Genomic DNA, 22293 nt, shown 5'->3' on the forward strand with positions numbered 1-22293 from the left:
TTGGTTCAAAATCTTGACTTCAGCTTTCATTCTATTGCTAGTATCCAGAGGAATGACAGGTGCTTGGCTTGTCATACACTGATGTTTCAGGTATTATCTGATGGTAATGCTTAATTAGAATCACTGTGTTGCTTGCCTCTTCTGGAAAGCGGAAGAGACCTTGCTGCTTGAGCTGAGTTCATAATAAAACATTCATTCTGCATAGATTTTTCTAAATCTCCTCAAGTGTGAGGCTTGAATTGCAGCTAAATAATTAAAAGCATATTTGACACCACTTGTTCTGACAACCCTGGTTCAGTGTTTTCTCCTTCCCATACTTTGGGAGGTTTTGTAAACACCTTAAGATTTATTTAATTAAGATAAATATCTTGTGTTACGCATGTTGCAAAAATGCTACCTTGTTATGTTTGTTGTGTACCTGTCTATAGTGATAGTATGTGTGCTATGGTGTCATGTGCAGAATAGAGATAAGATTTTTGTGGGGATCCTTACTTAGAAGTTCTAAGGGCAAGAGATCAAAGTTTTAGTGTGTGGTAACCTAAAAGAGATTAAGATTTGGTTTGGGCCTGAATAGCTAGCTTATTTTGTGAAAGCTGAGCTGATCTGAGGTATAAATGGATGTCACCAAATTAATTTGATTAGCTGTGCCTGAATGTGTCCAGCACAGCTGATTTGCCTCACTGGATGAAATGGACCTTGTCTGTTGTTCTGCACTATTGGGCCCTGTGGGCTAAAACTCTGAGCATGTCTCTGCAAATGGGGGAACTTGGGCAGGCACTCCTGGGCTTCAGGGGCCCAAATCCTGCATGCCGCAACAGTGGGAATACCCAGGATGCCCAGAATTAGGCCTCTGAAATTTGGCCAGAGCTCTGAAGATATCTACTGCAAAAGAGCGGAACCAACTTTCACCACTTAGTTGAGGCCACACATTTTGGGCATTTGTGGTGCAGTAAGGGGCATGCATGTTTGTTTGCTTGGCCTCTGGGCCTTCATGAAAAATGTTATGACAGAACAAAGGTAACACCGATTTCCAACCTTGGATCAACATTGAATGATAAAAGCGAAAAAAAAAAAACACGTAGAGAAGGAAGCAGAGATATTAATTTAGTTGGAGAAAATCTGTTCATCCAGGCAGATTTGCTCTGCCTAAAGAAATTAGATGTCCTATAAGTGTTACTCTACAGTATGTTAGTGTTTCTCTATGACTGGTTACTCTAATGCCTTTTATATAGGCATACTGTTCCATTGGCAAGCTTAAAACCAGTGACACAAGTGACACCTATCCCTGCATGGAACGTAGTTCCCAGCAGAAAAGGAGGAAACTATCAGAAAATAACAGGTGGATACATCTCAGAAATAGGTTTGTACATGGTTTTTACTAGGATTCCCTCTTAAGAGAGTGATAATAAATAGTAGCAGCCTTCAGATATTGAAAATAATTTAATTCAAAGTTTTTTAAAAATATAAAACACTTCAAGATGATTGTGACATCTCTCTAGGGGGAGGATGAATAAAGTTGAGGTTTTGCTGGATGTTTGAGTGGGGCACTTAATTGAGAGTATTTATTAAGTTTACTACTACATAAAATTCCTGAGTGTTAATTTAACACTTCAGGATGAGAGAGTGGGAACAAGCCCCTGGACTCAAACCTAGCTAATGTGACTGGAAAAAAATGGTCAGTAATGGCATGAAATGAGGAATGGCTACAACAGTACAATTCTAGAGCCAGATAATTTAAGCTTCCTGGGTCAAAAAGGGGTTTTGTAATGATCTAGTGCATTATTGGAGAAGGAGGTCTTCAGGAAACCATTTGAATGCTAAGGGTATAAGTTTGACTAGCTCTTTCCTAGAAGGATATCCCATGCATAGGAAGTATGTTTAACATTTTGTTAATCTACTTATAAAGGCCTTAATATATGCCAAAATGCATGTATTTTGGTTGAACGGTTCATAGTAGAATGACTCTTTTTTCCATGTTTTAGTTCAAATGTTGCAGACAATTTCACACGAGGGATTCTGTGGCAGTAGTTATAATCTGAAGGATACCTTTAGAATTTTATGTCCTATTTTTGCTTAAAATTGCAGAAATGGATATGAAGACACGGAAGAGGTTGCTTAAGAAAGTCCGTGGAAAGGAAGTGTATATGGCTGTGGCCTACAGTAGAGGCCAGCCAGTTCTTCCACCTAGGATGCAGCACAGTGTTCCTTCAGGACGCTCTTCTCCAATACACTGCTCCCAGCCTGGGAACATGGCGCCGTATGAACAGTACCGTCCGCAGACTTCTCCTCAGAGGCATGGCAGGGGCTATGGAATGCCAAGGTAGGAAGCCTTGGAGCCTGTCGAAGATCAGCATCCATTCGTTGTTTGGAGTTGCACCCTTTTTAGTCCTAGCTAACTTTTAGATGCTTAAAGATTAACAGAAGTGAGTTTTATCTGAGAGCATGTGTAGGCACTTCCCGGTAATTGCACCTTTTACCCTTTAAACTTAGGGGATCTGCCCGATTTATAAACAGGCACAACATGGTTGGCCCTCAAATAGCATTCTACCCCAGTCCAGGAAAGAGATGTTATCAGAGTTATGACAATTTCTCCTACAGGTCCCGGTAAGTGAATATATTAACCTCTTTACAAAACATTGTATTAGAAGCCGGGGGGAAAAATAAGCTTTGAAATGGCATATTATCGGTGGGTATATTGTGTTGAATATAAGAGATTTTTGAGATTTTTGAAATTTGTCATAATTAAAATTGAAAGCTGGAAATTTGATGAAACTCCAGTTTGGTTGTCTTTGTCCTTTTTTCTTCCTTCCTTTGCTAAAGTTCATACAGTCGAAGTCGCCGGCAGATGCAGTGTGTAAATAAGGAATGTCAGTATGGATTTGTACCAGAGAATGGAGAAGAGCCTCAAGGTTTGGAAGAAACCATAACTTTCTATGAAATTGAAGAAGGGGATGAAACGGCTTTTCCTGCTTTACCAGTAAGTCATGAACTAGAGGCTTCCTTTTTTTATTTTGACCAATGTTTTTAAAGTAAAAGCATATTTTGTACAAATATGCAAGGTAAGTTTTTTGTGGTGTTTTTATTTTGTTTTAAACAAACATGTAGGCCCCTATTGCATCTTACATTTATTATGCAATTAACTGGTTAATCATGCAATAAACTTAGACCAGCCTTATGTGCAAAGTAAGACTGGCCACTAGTCGAAGTAATTGTTAAACAGTTAACTAGTTATTTACATAATAAATTTAGACCAGCCACACATGCAAATTAATTATTGCGTGAGAAATGACTAGCCCGCTATAAAAATAGTCAACTGGCTATAAAGTTAATGCTTGAAAATTGTGTAACAATTATATAGCTGGTTTCTATCCAGCTTTAATTTGAATGTGTAGCAGGACTTGTAATTTCCTGTTCCTTGGAATAAGCTTTTTTTGAGCTTTTGTTCATCTTTGAAAGATGTGCAAGGGAATGCTCTATGTGTTGCCATGCTGTGATTCATAGCTAAGGAAAATGAACGTGGATTCTGTAGGGAGACTTAATTCAGATTAAATTTGTCTGTTTGAATTTTTCACCTTTCTGCCCTAAGCCTTACCATGCATTTGTTGCATCAATACCTGCCTTTTAGCATCTTGCTTAGTTGCAAGTTATTGCCCTAATCAAAATGTGTTATGCACAAACCCTATTTTTCTGCAAAAGGACAGCTAAAAACTCCTAAATTTGGCTTATTCTTCAATACCTCCCACATAGCATTCCTATACAATGAAATGTACCACAGAATGTCCTTTTAAATTGGTCATGAGTGAAGATCCTCTTACAAACTGACAACTTTGCCATTTTGTTGCAATGAATTTTAGACGTGCAGATTTCAGTTATAAATGTGCCTTTAACTGATTTCCAGAAGAGAAGAAAACTGAATTTTGTTTTGGCAGCCAGTTTTCTATCCCTTCTTTTGGCTCCGAGCTCAGTCTGTGACCTTTTATTTGGTATCTTGGATAAAATCTTAAGCAATTTGGATGTGTTATTCTGCAATGTTCTTTTCAGACGTGGAATCAATAATGGTTAGAAGAAGTGGTATTTTTTTTCCCTTGCATATGCACTTGTATCTATTGTTGCATTGTTTCTCGTGTTCAACCAACCATTTGGCATTGCCCTTAATGTTGAAATTTTTGTTTCACCGTTTCTTCCCCTGTTCACCACTGTACTTAGTAAGTGGACTTTCAAGTTAAAATCACCCTGGGAGAAGTGTTGTTGCTTTTGGGTTACACCAAAGACATTGTTGACCTATAAAGGCGGGCTGCACCCTTCTCTCCTGGTGACTTTTTTTTTTTTTTTTATGGCATAGCAAATGAACAGCAGCTTGATTTTTCCCCCCCCCCCCCACACACTCTTTCCTACTTCTCTCCAGAAGTGTGTGGTGGGGATGGCTGGACAGGTTAGCTGGAATACTAGGTCTCATTCTTGTGTATTAAATGTGAAGATTTTCTCTCTAGTGACTCTAGTATCTCTGGACAGTGGTGTTAATGGAACTGTTACTTTCGTGGTAATCCATTAAATACCTTGTGTTTTATACCATTTCCTTCAAAGCCAAGTCATTTACATATACACAATATATTGATAATTGGCAGTCATCAGTTTCTGTATTTTGCAGTACTGTTAAGCGGCTTTCATGCTTTCAAGGTAGAATGGGAAAGAGCCACCTAATGAAATCAGCAATGAGAGAGGTCACTTAAAACATTTTTAGATAAATGTTGTCTAGCTCACTTTATTTTTCACAGAACTTTTTATAGAAGATAGCAGTGAGACGATTTGGGTCACTTTTTAAATTAGTTCAGAGTTGTGCTAACTTTCTTTCCAATGTCCAGTGACCAATTTCCAGCTATTAGCCATATCCTCCTTCTCCCAAACTTCCAGAGTGGCCTAGGAGGTGTGTTGAGAAACTGTTACCCCTTTCTCCCCCAGTCTCTGCTCCTTCTCCTCCCCCAAACAGTGCCAATTCTATAATTTGCTCAACAGAAAATGAGAATTCCTAGCATTAAAGTTCCAAAGATGTTCATGTTAAATACCTTGGAGTGACCAGCATTTAAAATAAATGGAGGCTGAAAGTAAAAACTACATCTGCTGCAGATCCTACTCATCTGGTCTTTTTCATGTTTTGTGAGATCTGGGTGGGGGGAGAGGTCTCACAATCCTGGCTAATGCTATCATTTTGGTGAACTATATGTAGATTCCCTTCAATCACAAATTCAAACACTGCTTCAACCTTCATCCTTCTTGTACCTTGTCACTTTCTGTGAGTCTTTTGTAGGTTACATTAAACAGAGCTGACACTTCCATCTCTGGGCATTGGTCAAAGTTTTAAACCCATCCCTGCTCCCCTGTACTGGAACAAGAAATTTGAAATGCTTTAAAAAACATGAAGTTGCATTTTTAAATGTCATCCTGATTTGGGGAAAAGATGTGTGCCCTGCAGGTGAGGCTGCACTGACCTCATCTGCCAGATTTGGTAGGACCTGGGATGACAACTCCTAAGTAAAGGAGCAGTGGTATGGGTATGGCTTCACATCCTAGGCCAGTGTTATAACCATCAGACTACAGAATGTGACAAGTGCTAAGGGGAGGAGAAAAGTGTGAAGAAAAATTTCAAATACCATTTACTTGGAAATATTCCAGAAAGCTCTACCATTATGCAAGCTCTTACCTATTATTCACAAACATGGTTCTCTGACTTTTTATCAAAGAAGGTTGTGACCTAATCTTGACCAAAATATACTTGCCAGAAAAGCCTATGACCATCAGTTAAGGGCATTGTAGTAGATATTTTCTGCTGAGGCAAGAAATACACCAGCCCTCTGGCTAGGGATAGAAGTCGCACAGCAACTGGTATAAGTGATCAGAAATTAGTTCAAATCGGTAACACAATAGAAGTTCAGTGCACATACCCCCTTTCCAAATGGCTGAAATAGGTATAACTTGGATGGATGTAATATCAGACTTAACTGATTTAGGTTAAATCTGTTTATTGAACTTCTGTCCCAGATTCAAGTTAACTCACGCTCCCCCAGCATCACGGAATACTTTGCACTTTCCCTGTAGACCCTCCCTTGCAGGGGGTTGGGCTAGCTTTGGCCCAAGCTGTCTGCTTCAGCCAAGCAGAGAGAGGCATGGTCTAGCACCTCCCAACTTCTGGCCTGGGCCACTGCAGGCACGTGGCTGCATTTCTGTAATCAAAAGTGAATGTCTGTTCACTTGCTTACCAGTTCAATCTCTGCAGTTTAGACTAACTTACAAAAATTGAATCAACTCTGCCTTTGGCTTTTTGACTATCTGTACTTAGCTTCTCTGGCTGTTTTTTGAGTTCTCATCAGCAGAATTTTAATTTAGTTAACTGAGGGAGCATTGTCACCACTATCCAATCCTGTGCCTTTGAAAACATGAGGAAGTTCATGGTACATGCCCTCATGGCTGCTGCTATCTAAAGTATTCCAAGCTCTAGTTCTTGAAGCATGTGTGGATATAACAGTATTCATGCTGATCCGATGCCAGAGAATCAGCAGGATAAGTATCCATTTTTTTTCATGTATATTTGATCCTGCTGTATTAGTTGATGTTCCTCTAACATAGCTTTGGTTGGAAAGAAGTAGCTTATCTGTATTGGGTAGAGAGTACCCAATTTGTGATCAGAGAAGTGTTTAGAGATGGCATGAAAAGCTGAGCTACATGCATTATGAGCAGGGATCCTGGTTTTCTATATTTAAATTGCAGATTCTCATATTGTTTATTTTAAAAAAAAAAACAAAAAACAAAACCCAAATCCATGTTTTCCCATGATTTTAAAATGAAGCGCCACTTATTTTTATTTATATATATATAAAAAAGGTATCGGTTGAACATAATGTTTTGTTGATACAGTAACAACTTTGAAGCAGTGGTAGGCTTCTAAACTTCAATTCCTATAATTTAAAATAAAGTCTAAATACCTTTTTAAATTTTGGTGTTGGATTTTGGCTTCGTCATGGAAAATCAGAGCTCCTCCTGCACCTTTTTGCTTACCAGGGCACAGGTCCAGCTGCAGCTGTCTGTCCCAGTCCGTTTTCTCTCCCTCCCCCCCCCACCCGCCAATTGCTTTCTGGTGCTGAGCAGCCCTGATGCTGGTGCCTTGCCCATGCCATTCACTTGCCACCCACAGTCCCTGCCCTGTTGGAGGGGGCCTCTAGCTGCCAGGGCTATAGGGCAGTGACCCAAGTCTGCAGTCCCCTGCCCCCAACAACACCCAAGCTGTGGCTGTCACTTATTGGAGGAACTCTGCCACCCTGCAGAGGGAAACCCTGTTTCTTGCATTTTTCTCTTTAAAAAGAGAATCCAGGTTTTTCTCTTTTAGAAACAGAGAGTCTGGGTTTTACTGCATTCCTCTGTGGCAAATGGAAAACCTGGATCCCTGACTGATCCAACTAATGGATTCAAATCCATGGGTGAGGAGGTGGGGGGGCACAAGATAACAATGAAGCTATAAGCATAACAAATACAGTAGGACCTGAATGCTTTATTTAGTAAGCTTTCTTAGCTCCTTGTGAAGATGAGTTTGTGAACTAAGGCGTGGTAACTGTTGCAGTGCTCAAGATGATTGCTGCAGCTTTTATTTTGGAGGGCACCACTTTGAGCCATGCTGGTTGCTGCTGGTGAGTTCCAGCTGAGGAGAAGAGAAACCCTTTGAAGTAAAAGCTGCAGCAACCTCCTGAGTGGCTCATCCTTCTTTTGGCAGCCTATGACCTGAGTGAGTCATGAATTGCCTTGATAAAAATAATCTGGGTTTTCCTGTACAAATAACAGCAAAGCTGCTCTGCCAGTTTGACTTCGGGAAGAACCTACCCAATGAGGGTTTCCATATAACTGATTTTCATCTTGTTCCCTAGAGCCAGGGTGGTCCTGCTCCCATGGTTCCTGCTTCTGCAGGATTCTGGGTGACCAGAAGAGGTCCAGGGCCCATTTCACCCAGTAAACAGACTCTGAATTCTTCAGAAGAAGAAGTAGATGAACCAGGTGATAATGGTAAGTTTTTAAATGCTCAGAAAATAAATATGTTTAAAGCATCTATAATCTCCATTTTGTGCTGTCCCATTTGATACTTGTGCAGGTTGTAAAAGCATTAGTTCTTCTGATGATCCACACTGTCGTACAGCATACACAGATGCCTTCCATTTTTTTCTTAGAAGCTCAGGAAAAAGGCAAACATCTCTTTTAAGACTAGAAGTGCTGCTCGTGTGCTGTGCTAGGCAATGAGAGAAGCAAACAGTTAATCCCACTTCATCTCATAGTTCTAACAGACAAATGCCGTCAGAGTGTCTATGCAGATCTATGGCCAAATAACTTGTTTGAAGTGAACTCCAGAGGAGTTGCTGACATTACTATGGCCCTTGATGGAATGGAATAAACTAGTATTATTTATTTTTATTTTTATTTTTATTATTTTATTTTTTGTATAGTATTTTATAATAACTAGTACTTTTTTTCCCTGTTACCTTCACAAAATTGCCAGCGTTTCGGAACATTCAGAGTCCACAGTATTTAGCATGGTATACAGGTGAAATCAAACTCTGGTTCTCTTTTACATTGGCCTTGAGTTTTAGCGTCTCTGTGGCTAACAAAGGAATATTGGCCAAGGCACCACAATAATTTTTTTCAAAAAGTGCCCAGGAAAGCAAACCCACTACCTTTTTTTTTAGCTCTTTAAAAAACAAACAAACCAGTAATAGTGAGGAATGCATCAATATCACTAGTTTCCTATATACCTAGCCCTTTCAAATTACTCCCCATAGTTACTAGGTAGTTACAGGGGCACATTTCATAAACTTCACTTTAAAATCTCCTTTTGATAGAACACTTAAACAACACCCCCTGCCCCCACCAAAAAAACAAACAAAAGAAAAATGTGACCAGAGGGTGAGATATTAGTGCATTAGATAACTTAAGGGGAAAGCAGTCCTCTATTCAAGCAATGAAGTTACCATGAAGACTGTTTATTTAGAAGTTTCTAAAAGTTCACAAGACACTACTGCACAGTGGTTACTGTGGACTTATTTAGTACTTGTTTATACAAGTACTAAATAAATGCACAGTAGCACAGGCAAATGCCTTTTTTTGTGATGCCACTGCACAGTAGCATCACATCATGATTTTTGCCATGTGATACTACTGTGCAGTAGTATCAGGCTGTTGTGCAATCAGTGTCTTGTGTAGGTGTGGCCATTTTCTCTGTTAGAAGAAGAACGATACTTGCTTCCATACAACAGGTTTTTAATTTTTTTGAGGCCCTAAATTCTAGGTTGCTCTTCCATATTAATTTAAACTAGGGCCAAATTTCCCATTTTAACTACATGACAGCTCTGGACTCTTACTTGTTTGGAGTTTAGATTTGGGCTGTTTGCAGTCAGCTGCAAGTGATGCATGGGACTTTAACAATACCTGATTTATGAAAGAGCTGATAACGTAGCTATAGATGTTCACAGGAAAAGCAAAATGTTACAAAGGTAGTACATCCTATTCTCTGAATTTTTTCTTAAGGCAACTTGATTCATATTAACTCAGACTGAAAAGTAGTTCTGCTCTCTCCTCTTCCCTCTTTCCCTGAAATTAAAGCTTCCCCCCCACCTCTTTTTCTAGGGGAATTTCATGAAGAATATATATACACACCATCAGGTAAGAAAAATTTGAACTTTGACATATGATGAATATGAAACAAGAGTGTGTGATGTGTGATCTTTTACAAGTTTCTGAAGGCTTAGAGTTAATTTTTTTTTGTTTCAATTCATTTTGCCCATGCCCTCCAGATCCTGACTGTGAAACGCCAACAGTTTTTAATTCAGCAGAGTCTACTGCAAACTTGGTAAGCTTTAGTCACTGTATGTATTAGGCTTTCTAGGGGCACTTGTGTTCTTCACCAAAAAAAAAAAAAAAAAAAAGTGGCCATGGAAGCTAGTTTAGCGTAATTGCTTGGAGAGTGGGTTGGTGGGGTTTGAAGGGAAGAATAATTCCATTTATTTTTAATTTTTCCCTTTTCCCATCACTTTCTCAGCTAAATAGTAAATTCTTGTTTGTGACCTCACAGTATCATTGTAAAGCTGGTCTGTTTTTTTGGAAGCTAGCTTTGTGCAAGGTAGTAGTGATTTGATTTGCAATTCTAGACTGGTTTTATTCCAATTAAAGATTTTTAGGAAACTCAGGAATGTATTCATGGGTGTATACTTGAAGCATTACTAGATAATGGGTTTCTGGAGCCCAAGAAAAGAGTTCATAACACAGGACTTCTCCTATATTATAAACATTGTTTTCTTGCCCTGAAACTTCTTTAGGATGGAGGCTCAGGCTCAGTCTCACCTCAAGATGGAGTTGCTTCATATAATTATTCTCAGAAGGTAATCTACATCATAGCTCTCCAGCAGCACAACATCATTAAATTGAATGCTAAATAGGAAGCTTAAAAGTTATCCAAGGAAATTAAAAATGAACCTTACCAGCTAAAATGTACCAATCTGCGCACCTTTACCTATTGGAGCGAAGGCTATATGTCCTACTTGCTTTGTTCTGAGTAGTCCCATTGATTGATTGATTGATTGATTTTTTTGGGGCAAACCTACTCGGATAAGTAAGGAAGCAGGATTTAGCTTGAATGACTTAAGCGTCTGTCCTCAGAATTTCTGGGACAAGATCTAGCAGCAGTTGGTTAAATACTAGAACTGGTATAACAGTGGTAACTGCCACAAGCTTTTACAGAGCCTGTAATGTGAACTCTTACCATGGCAGCCCTCTGAAGGAGTTGATTTTTGCACCACTTTGTTTGACTATTGTAAGCTCTTATGAATGGCTTGTGTTCTTTGCCTAGCGTTTTTTATAACTCTGTGGTATGCTTATGTCACAGAAAAGCTGATTATTGGCTGTTTTAAACTTTGGGTTTAACATGAAATTTTTTTTCTTAAACAATATTAACTTCTGTCTCAGGCAATTCCCAGCCTAAAGAGATCTAATTCTGTGCTTGTCACATAGAATGTTTCTAACTTTATGCAATCTTTGCCTAAATTAGCACTGTAGGCAGAATACTGAACCATCTCCTGGCTCCTTTGTAGGTGATGGTGAATTCTTCAGTAATCTCTACCTCTGCTTGTATTAATACTGCTCCAGCTACAGTCTTCTCCTCCAACAATGCAGCAGCTACTCAAGCCAATGTAACCACATCTGTTCCCCCACAGACAGCAGTGCAGCCAATCCTAGTATCTCCTCCTTCTGCAGGAAGGCCAGGTAAAGAACTAGATACAGAGCTGTTGACTCGAAATTTTGTATTGTTGGTCTCCCTCTCTCTCCTTTTCTCCCCCTGTCCAACGTAAACAATTCACGGCTCCTTCAGGCACTTCCATCAAATATGCATCACCTTTATTCAGAATGTTTCATTTAATTTATTTTCCTTTCTTGTGACTTGCATCAAATTTTGGAGAAGGAAGGTTGAAACCCTCACATCCCTATCTGTAGAACTGAATGTAGGTGATCCCTGAGGTTTCCAAGGAATCGGACTCTAGGAAAGGGGTCCTTGAAAAGTTGCTAACATAATGCTTCATGGGAAGCTGAGAAATCCTTTAGGAGGCAGAAATGGGTTTATCTGCCTCCTTCCCTCATGAGGGCCTCATCCGGGTCTCTTAGAGATGGGCTTACTCCACAAAGTACTAGGCGTAAATCTACCTTCCAGCTTCCAATGTATTGCTCACTGTGACACTAGATTTGTTGCATCTGTCTTTTAAATCTTAAGTTCTGGCCCTTAAGTTTCAGCAGTGAGTTTTATATTGTTATGTATTCTGTCACAAAATGCTTCCTTTTTATTGGGCCTGAGGTTAAGATGGGGGAAGCAAAAGTATAACTGTTCTACCTCCTTTAGCTTCAAAGCTTTTGTCCTGTGCTCTGTACTTCACTTATCTTCCCTTAGTAATAATTTTGCTCTTTTGCTCCTTCGCTCACCCCTTCCAGCCATCTAACTTTTGTATTTATACTATGGTCAACTTAATCTGTGATAATTGCATATATAATTAGGCTGTTGGCTAGCCACTTGGTGGAGCTGTTACAAATATATATTTTATTTAAAATACTTTTTACTGTTTTGAAGTTTGACGATTAATTTGGCACTAGATCCACCCCAAATCCTGCAGCTACTTCAATGGTTTTTGTGTCACTTTCCTGTTTTCAAACGTTTTATCTGTTCTCCCTTGCTGTGGGAAATTGACTATGTAGGGAGACGGCACAAAAGGCCTTCAAACGTGAAAAGAAACTGAAAAGCAAATATTATTAACTTGGTGTCTTTTCTTGTTTGTAATAAGAATAGGTAACAGTATTTTAAACCAAAGTTTTTGTTTTGTTTTGTTCCAAGGTTCTACCAGAGTAAAACAAAATGTTAGGATTAAAAAATAAGTGCGGAGAAGTGGGGAAGCAGGAATTCCCAGTTGCTAATGCAGAAAAGACTCTTTTTAAAACCTTTGTAAGTCTCACTTGCTTTGTTTTGTCTTTTTTTTTTTTTCTTTTTCCCTCCAAGTAGTAGCACTCTCTTCAGTGCCATACTCCTATCATCCAGCTCCACCACCTCCAGTTAGTGAGGTGGGAGATGCTGGTAATGTTCCTCCACCTTACTCTTGTGATCCCAGTGGCAGTGATCTACCTCGAGGTAAGAAAAATTAATCCTTTCATGTTGCTTTTTTTTTTTTTATTAACCTTGCTGGAGGTTGCAACTCTGTGTGATTTTAGCTTTGCGAAATGTAAACTGAGCAGTGGAGGGGGAATAGGAATATCCAAGTGGTGTCTAACCTAATGAGATTTGCTCCCTGTCGTGGCTTTCTTTTGCGTGAGAAGCCAGAGAAGTTTGTACTTTACCATCATAAATACTCGAACAAGAAGCAATATACACATGGGGGTGAAATACCCCCCTCATAGGAATCAAAAAGATTTTTGCCAAGACTTTGTTCTGAGGCTTTATCAGCTGGAGTTGTACTCTTTTTCTTCACTTTCCCAGTTTGTGAAATATTCATGCTCCTATTATTCTGAAGGGGGAAGATTCCTTTATTACCTGGAACTTACAGTTGGTAATAAATGACCTGGTCATACTAAAGTTTGGCTTTAGGTGAGTAGGTGTAGGATGTCCCAGTTTGGTAAATGACTTGCAGATGCCCTTTGTTCTTGGAGCATATTCCCCAAGTCTGCAGTCTTTTCCTTTCTACCCCCATGGCTCTAGAGTTAAAAATACCACAATTTAGAAGGGCTAACCCAGGGAGCAAGCTGTCTTCCATGCGTCACATCATCAAATTGCCTCATGGCCCTATTATCAATGTAGGTTATAGGCTGGAGGAAGCTAGAGCTCAGACTTTAAACCACAGGCACTTGGGGCAAGTTGTTATGGCTAAAGCTTCACACATACTGCTGCTGTAGCCTGCATGATGGCTACAGCTATTTCTGCTTTCTGCTCCCTGCCAGTTGGACAGAGAAAGGTGAAGCTATTTTTGGCAGTAATAGGGCCAAGCTAGAGGTAAAAGCCAGTTTTCTCTACAGAGCAACAGCATAGGAACTAGGTAGCTGCTGACATGTATGTATTATTCTCATAGTCAGAATTTGTCATTTTGGGAGGGGGTGCATTTTCACTGCTGGATACCTAAATATCTGGGAATGCGGGGTTCAAACATTAGGTCTGTGGCATCATAAACTAGGTGACTCTCATAGGTCTCAGTGGAAGGTTATTGCAATAAACCAAACTTAGGATGTGCAGTACGTTTCACAATCTCTAGCTTTCTCTTTGCTCTTCTCCATCCCATTCCCATCATGTCCACTTACGCAGTAGTAGGGAAAGTGATATATTTGCACATCTGCAGTCTGCACCAAACTCAGGTTTTTTCCTCTTGTAATGTAATGAATAGCCTAATCTTACTCAAAGACACTTGTCTGCAGCCCCTCCCAAATATTATTTGCCTGCCATGGGTATGTCTGTGTTATTAAAGGACTGTGCAAGAGAGCACTATACTACAGCACATCACACATGCTGTACCCCAGAATGGATCTAATGAAGCCACCTTTATAGTGCAGCACAGGCTGTGAGCTGGTATACTGGTACTTGTGTTGGTTCTTGGTGTCTGCTCATCACTGCACCAATGCAGTTGAAACCGTCTTTTTTGATGTGGGTAACATGCTAGGTGGCTGTGGCATACTCCATTGCAACACTTCCTAGGGTGATGTTATGGACCTACTTTTTAATTTTCCAAACTGTCATTGTTACTGTTTTTTATAGACTTTCATTTTTGAAGGCTGAGAGCTGAAGACAAATAGTCACAAAAACAATCTTAATAAGTTAACCAGCTTATTGCTGTTCCTGAAAGAAACTTAGCCCCTTCATCCAAATCTGCAGGTCACATTTGAACCATAAGCAGAACCAGGAGAGTTATTTTTTATCATAGTTTGGTAACTGGCTGTGGCACTTTTGGAAAAGAGCTTCAGACATGGTCTTTCTGTTCTTTGAATTCTACCTTCACACCTTAGCACCTTTAAAGCCACATTTGTTCTAGAATACATTCTCATGAAATTCATGCTCTAGAACGTGTTCTAGCTGCCTCTTTCACCAGCCCGAGTTGGTCTCCACAGTCATCTTCAAATGGCAAAGATGATCAGCTCTGTGCTGTAGCATCAATGACTACTGAGTCCACGTTTGTTGAATGCGTTTGAATTGCCATGGAAGACAGGAGTCTGAGTATTTCGGCATATGGCAGAACTGGCAACTCCAGTCTGTTAAAGGAGAATTGGGAATGGATGTAGAGTAAAGCCCTTTTTGCACCGAAGGCCTTCAGCTCCAGATTTCTCCCCCAGTTCCATAGAATCTCTTTCAGGAAGAGGATGCCAGGTTTTGAGTCTGGAATGCAAGGTTTTAGAAAGGATTGTTAGAGGTGGAAATTGGCGCTGAATCTAATAAGTGCCATAATACTGAAGCTATTGTGGGATATTGGTATGTTTACCTCAATTGTTGATGTAATCATTACAAAACTATTGATGTCCAAAGTCCTGAAAGCCATGGGTAATGCAGGCACTTGTCAGAATTTGATTTTGTTCCACTTGTATCCACTGAGTGCATAAAACAGGATCAGTATTCCACCTGATGTGACTTGGGCAGCTCCGAGGATCAGAGACCCAAGCTGGGTTCACGTGTTCCTTCATGACTATTTAGCTGTTTGAAGTTTCAGAATTCATCTTAAATTTCTGTTCCTGATGGAGTTAAATTTGGGGGGGTTCTCCCATGTGTTTGCGTATGCACTAATCTTGTGCCTGCTCTTTCCCCTGCCTTTCTCTATTTAAGCTGCTATCATCTGAGGAGCTGGGTGGGAGGGGGTCTGTTTGGTAGTCTATATTTCAGACGGTGCTTTACCTCCCTGCAGTAATATTCCAGAAAGATCAAAGCCTTTTAAAGGCAGCCTTAGCTAAATTCTGTCCAACCAAATACTTTTTAATGCCTCTTAAGAGGAGGCTTAATTCTCAAGGACTAGCACTGCTGCTTATTTTTGTATATGAAGATAATTAATATTATGGCTTCTCCCTTAGCTGTTGTGTCATAAGGTAGTATATTTTACTGAAGATCATTCACATTTCTACAAATGTAAAAGAACAATGTAAACAGAATCTGGCTTCCTACCGCATTTGCTGCTGTTCTAGCAGCAGCAGCCTGTCACTTCATTCTTCCAGTTCCCTTCTGTGTACTGTTATCTCCACTATGAAACACCTGCTCCATTCAGCTCCTAGACCTAATGCTTTATTTTGCATGTGTTTGCATAAATAAGTGATGAATAAAATTAGATTTTTTTTTAATTTGTTCCAAGTGTAAATTAACTTATTGCTGGATACTGTAATGATTGAAAGCATGTTGCTCTTCCAGCATTTTTAATATTTCTCTAGCATTATGGTTAATGTTGCCCCAGACAAAAGAGTGTCATTTAAGGTGGCCTTCAGGGCATCAACTCGTTGCCCTCAGGGAGAGGCAAGAACTTGTGCATATTTGCTAACAGATAATTAGATGAATCACTGGCCTTTAATATGCCAGATAATATAAATGGCAAACCTAATGGTGGTGATGAAAGAGGATATTTTTCATTCTATTCCACTCTAGTTTTAAAGAGTCCCCAAAAACCCATGAAACAATTTTTCGCTGCTGTTGTGTGGGATTTTTAGTCCTATGATTCTTCACTTGCATCTAAATTTCTGCTAAGAGTTGTGAAAGTATAGATGATCTCTGTTTTTATTTTTAGTTTTGGAGACTGAATGCAAAGGGATTGGTTGAAGTTATTAATATAATGAAGGAAGAAAGAAAGAAATGTATGACTATATTGAGTTGATGTTTTTTTTTCCCATCAGTCACCTGAATCTCCTAAACTCCCTTTCCTCCTGGAGTGTCTTTCCGGACTTTGTTAGGCAGAATATCCTCTCATAATTGCTACAAATAACAAACTAAGCACAGGCTGATCTTCCTGCGAGCCAACACAGTGAAGAAATGTTTGCATATCAAAGCTGCAAATAAGCTCCTCTTTCAGAAATGTTTAATTTCAGGAGCAGCTTATTTCTCTTGGTGCTCTAAGGACTTAAAAGGCAGTACTGATTTAATTTAGTACAGACGCCTAATATGGAACCTGTTTTTTCCTAATCCCATGGAATATATGGACGTGAGACCAGTCAAGGAATTGGTGGCTTGCTATTGTTCCTCCTTAATTCATGAACTGAGGTGTAGAATGGAAATACAGTGTGGTCCTGTCTGAACAGCAAATCTTGAGTAGTTTAAAACAGTTCATATTGAGGGGTGGAGATGCCTTGCTAAGTTCAAAATTACAGTATTCTTGGTGAACCACTTTCAAATCCATCATTACTTCTGGGATTACTTCCTTTTTGTACCATGTAATTGCCTGGAAAATTAGCCCCTTCATGGAAGGAATACAATTTTAAATTGGAAAACATATCTGTGGAAGGGTATAGAAAAATGGATGCATTTCATCCTTCAAAGATAAGTGATGCCTATTACTATCTGAAGGGGGGTAAGGGCATATAGCTAGGGAATGTGGGGAGAGAGATCCTAAATCCAAATCCACAAAACCTGAGGTACCTATATACTTCCTCACAGTCTCATCAGGTGCCCAGTTTTATTTCCTTTTGCGGCTCGCATCTTCCTCTTGTACTAGGATTGTTGATGCTTCAGAAGTGTAGGAGTAATAGTTGCAGAGCAGGACTTCTTAAGACTAGTTGGAAGCAACACGAAGCTGAAAGCTATTTGCAGTTGGCAGGAGGTTGATCATCCATGTCGAAGCTGTACATCTCGCTATGCATACAGTGGTGCAGATGAATTGCTTCTAGTTTGAGAGACCAGCTTGCAAAGTAACCTCTATTTCCTCTTCTGCAGACATCCAGCTTTCTCATTTTTGTAGTGAAAAATTAGCTGTTTGGACGTTTACTATTCAGTTTAGCTTTTAACACCAGTAAAAAAGGTGTTAATGAGCTTTCATTTTTTAATAGCATGTAAAATTAATTGCATTGTTCCATATCTGAATGTTTCCCATGGTATATTACTGTGTTTTTAAAATGGTCTGTAGTGTGAAGGCTTTTTACTTCCTTAGTAGATTAAGGATTGAGTAGGTCTATTATGTGTCATTAATATTAGGGCTGTACGCAGCTTCGCTTGCTGATTTGATTTGGCCTGATTTGGTGGCTGAATATGAATAAATCAGGAGATCCTTTAATCCCTCTGAATAGATTTAGAAAGATTCAGTGATTTGGACACAGACACAAGTTTTAAATTATTTTTTTTCTATATACCTCCAGGTGCCAGGTGGCTCATGAACACTGAGATGCTGGGGTGCATGGAACATCCCACAGAAGAGTGAGGAGCTCCCTGGCATGCTGGGTACCAGAACCAGCAATGGACCAGAAGCATTTTCAGTCCATTTCCAGGTCCACCAAGGAGTGTGCTGGGGCCCCCCTTGCACCCCCTAGCTCAGTGACTAGTACCTCCTAGGTCTGGGGGGTACCTGGGGTCCCCCTGTGGCCAGCTGCAGAGCTGGGGGAGCGTGGGTGGGCCCAGCATGCTCCCCAGTGGATCCGAAGTACTTCTAGTCCACTTTCAGGTTTGCTGCCAAGCATGGGGGGTGGGGTGGCTGGCGCTCCTGTGGGATGCTCCATCTGCCCCAACGTTGCAGCATTCACGAGCCATGCCTGGTCCCTTGAGGTATGTAGAAAAAACATTTTAAAGCTGTGTCTATGTCCAAATTGCTGATTCTCGAATTGGCATCGGATATTTGGATTTGGACGAATCAAATCGGGGACAGGTGATCAGAATCAACGAATTCATAGATTCATAGATGTTAGGGTTGGAAGGGACCTCAATAGATCGCCTAGTCTGACCCCCTGCATAGGCAGGAGAAAGTACTGGGTTCAGATGACCCCAGCCAGATGCCCATTCAACCTCCTGTTGAAGACCCCCAGGGTAGGGGAGAGCACCACCTCCCTTGGGAGCCCATTCCAGATTTTGGCCACTCTAACTGTGAAGAAGTTCTTCCTAGTGTCTAGTCTAAATCTGCTCTCGGCTAGCTTATGGCCATTATGTCTTGTAACCCCCAGGGGCACCTTGGTGAGTAGAGCCTCACCAATTCCCTTCTGCACCCCCAGGATGCATTTATAGGCAGCCACAAGGTCACGCCTCAACCTTCTCTTGTGGAAGCTGAAGAGGTCCAGGTGCCCGAGTCTCTCCTCATAGGGCTTGGCCTGCAAGCACTTAGCCATTCGAGTTCTCTGGATCCTCTCCAGGTTATCCACATGCCTCTTGAAGTGTGGCGCCCAAAACTCGATGCAGTACTCCAGCTGTGGTCTGACCAGTACCCGATAGAGGGGAAGTATCACCTCCTTGGTTCTGTTTGTCATGCATCTGCTGATGCATGATAAAGTGCCTTTAGCTTTGCTGATGACTTTGTCACACTGATGACTCATGTTCATCTTGGAGTCCACTAGGACTCCAAGATCCTTTTCCACTTCCATGCTGCCGAGCAGGGCATTTCCTAGGCAGTAGGTGTGCTGGACATTTTTCCTCCCTAGGTGTAGCACTTTGCATGTCTCCTTGTTAAATTGCATTCTATTGTTTTCTGCCCCTTTGTCCAACCTGTCCAGGTCTGCCTGTAGTTGTTCCCTGCCCTCCGGTGTGTCCACTTCTCTCCACAGTTTTGTCATCCACAAACTTGGACAGAGTACACTTCACTCCCTTGTCCAAGTCACTGATGAAGGCATTGAAGAGTATCGGTCCAAGGACCGAGCCCTGCAGGACCCCGCTGCCCATGTCCTTCCAGGTCGATACCAACCCATCCACCACCACTCTCTAGGTACAACCTTCTACACAGTCCAGTGGGTGGCAAATTGGCTAATCATCCAAGTCACCGCCTCTTAATTTGTTCACATGACTTGAATTGCTGTCCCTGATTTGGGCTGTATCCAAATCAAATACAGCCCCTTTTGCACACCTGTAATTACTGAGAGATAACAGACATATCTTTACTTACTGTGTTTTAGATGTTCTGGACTACAGCTTTAGCTATAGTGATTTATCCTTTCAACAATACTATTAACTTTTATCTGTTAATCCTTCCAGTGGAAAGTTGTGTACTCTGTTGCCTTAAATCTTGAGTATCATTATATTAGTTCCCTAGAATTAGTATTATGCCACTCCTGTGTCTATGTACATATGTATTCTGCCTGCGTGAGGTGTTCAAAAATACTTTGAGTATTAAAGAAATTTCATTTCTCCTCTTGGCTGCTCAGAAAAAATCACACCTAAAGAAATAATGCACTGGATAGATGCAAGAGAAATGCATATTTTTACTAAGAGTTCTGCATCTGAAGTACTATTACTGCATTATGTGCCAGCTTATTTTACAATAGTTTTCTTAGACCCTGTGAATAAGTTAATATGCAAGAATATTTATTTTAAATATGACTTGTTGGAATTCAGTTCCAAAACCTGTGCTATCTACCCTTTCCCAAGTTTGTTCTTTTTTTAAGGATGTGTTGTAGTGCCCGGGACAACTAGTTGCTTCAAGAAATTTAGGCCATGCTTGTTTATACTTTAAGATATGTAAGAATACTGGGAAAATCGTTATGTGAAAAGCACCATTGGGTAACTGATAAAATAACCCCGAAAGAGAATTAATAGAATATCAATGTGTTTTTATTAATATACTGGTTATCAAACAATAATATAATTTATTGTACTAAAGTCATACACCGTATTGCCTACTACATATATGTAGATGTACTAATTTAAAGAATATCAGTTTTGAAAGTATTGAGGTGGGTTGTAAACTAATTTTTGTCCTCATTAAAGTTAGTTGCTTTGTTGTTGTTCATGCTATGTTGTTTGATTTCAGATACAAAGGTTTTGCAGTATTATTTTAATCTGGGATTGCAGGTAAGTGCTTTTCAAATGACTGGTAAATTGCCTGTAAAATGTCACCTGTCTTGACAGATGCATCAATGTGTCTGAATAAGGCTTTTAAGTTCTGAATTTGCTTCCTGTGTACTTGGCTGTTTAATATGCATGTGGGCATGGAGGACACTGAAGAACATAGCAGGAAGTAAAGTTGTGACTTGTGGTGAATTCATGAATTGCATTATTACATGTAGCATTCTGTTGTTTTTATTAACATGGCTGGATAAGAGTTGTTCTTCCTATTGAAAAGGAAAATGTTAAGCACAAGGGTTAGGAGCTTTATCAAGAGTCTGTTATAATCAGTAGGGAAACTGCTTTGGGTGTCACCAGTCTTGGCCAATGTAGCCTAGTGCGTCTGCAACAATCATGGAAGGAGCCAGAGCTAGATTCTCCTGGAGTTGCACCAGTTTCAAGGCCATAACACCACCACCCTCCCAGCCTCTGTACAACCAACCATGTGGTCTAGTTGAGTTCAGAGATGAGATTCTGACCAGTATTCTTTGGGAATGGGTCCAGTGTTAAAGGCACCTCTCGATTTTGTTTCCAGCTCCTTGAGTGAGCAGAGGGGTCTTGGCACATCTCCGGAATAAGCAGTTACAAAATGGAATAAGGCCATCTACATCAGAGGTGCCCTAGTACTCGGCAGCAGCGAGTAACTTCAGTACTGGACTTGCATGAACACAGGAGGGCAGAATTAATAGATGATACCGATGTGGGGAGAAGGAAGTAAAGGATGTTGTCTCATTTTGAAATAGAAATATAGCAAATTTACCATCTCTCCCAGTATGATAAAATCAGTTTGATTTTTATCAAACCTGAAGAGCTTTTTGATCTTTCATGAGGCAATATCCATGGAGACCAAGGTATAGTTGTAAAAGTACAGTATTTTTAATGGTTGTGATGATTTAGCAGTCTATACATGGATTACCTTGCAGCATGTATGGTAAAGGGTGGGGGGAACAAAACTTCTTGCTGTTTCTGGAAATGTTAAGAGCTGTAGGATAGTAGACAAGCAATCTGCACGTCTCCTTTTAAAAATTCTCTTTGCCTTGAATTTCTCAAGTATTATCATCAGAGCTGCTGGCACTCCATGGTATACATGCAACAGGTACCACCACCACCACCATCTGTAGAAGCTTACCCAGCGTATACTGAGCCTGCACCCATGGTGGATCAGTCAGTACCCCAGATATACCCTGACATGGGGAGAAATGATGTCCGGCAAGTTCCTCTGGATACATCAGCAAATGGTTCGTGTTCAAGCTGTGTGTATGCGCTTGTCAGGTGTTACAGAAACGCTTCTTATAATCGCTCACCTATCAACTGCCACCATGTAGTTAATAGTAGTGCTCTTATTTTTTTTCCTTTTAGTTGTATTGGCTTGAATTCTTTCTCTTTGTCAAGTGAAAAGGGAGGCAAACCCAACTAAATGTAGCACAGGGGAACAGTTTAAAATTCCTGTGTAATGAGGGACCTATTGATTTGGTTTCATAAGTCTCTTGAATTAACTGATGAAAACTTGTAGGTGTTTTAAGGTAGGGTTGGTTGTATGACAGTATTTTGTTGGGATTCTTTAATGGTGGGTTAAGAGTGTTTTGTGGAGTGGGGTAAGTATATCTTTCTTAGTTTGTGGTAAACATTTGTCCTGTGAGCTTTTTTTTTCTCCCCCATATGTTTTTAAGAAAATAAATAGATTAGGAACATGGCTATTGGATGTTAATAAAACTTATCTAGATAACTTGCTCTCCTACTGCATATGAAGCTATGGCAACCCCTAAGCTCAG

At 40.2% G+C, this 22293-nt stretch overlaps 1 protein-coding gene across 1 annotated transcript in view; it reads left to right on the forward strand.

The window, feature by feature from the left end:
- The window catches only part of ALG13 (ALG13 UDP-N-acetylglucosaminyltransferase subunit), a 41358-nt gene that overhangs the window by 17547 nt on the left and 1518 nt on the right, over positions 1-22293 (forward strand). The window contains exons 12-23 of the mRNA XM_090059830.1: positions 1233-1360; positions 2086-2320; positions 2491-2604; positions 2821-2977; positions 7911-8046; positions 9658-9693; positions 9825-9880; positions 10347-10409; positions 11118-11289; positions 12566-12694; positions 20448-20488; positions 21573-21759. Coding sequence (XP_089915956.1) covers positions 1233-1360; positions 2086-2320; positions 2491-2604; positions 2821-2977; positions 7911-8046; positions 9658-9693; positions 9825-9880; positions 10347-10409; positions 11118-11289; positions 12566-12694; positions 20448-20488; positions 21573-21759 — 1454 coding nt within the window. The remainder of the gene's footprint in view (positions 1-1232; positions 1361-2085; positions 2321-2490; positions 2605-2820; positions 2978-7910; positions 8047-9657; positions 9694-9824; positions 9881-10346; positions 10410-11117; positions 11290-12565; positions 12695-20447; positions 20489-21572; positions 21760-22293) is intronic.

The sequence above is a fragment of the Crocodylus siamensis genome, chromosome 8, assembly GCF_052110815.1.
Source record: "Crocodylus siamensis isolate JL-2025a chromosome 8, ASM5211081v1, whole genome shotgun sequence".
NCBI classification, from domain to species: Eukaryota; Metazoa; Chordata; order Crocodylia; family Crocodylidae; genus Crocodylus; species Crocodylus siamensis.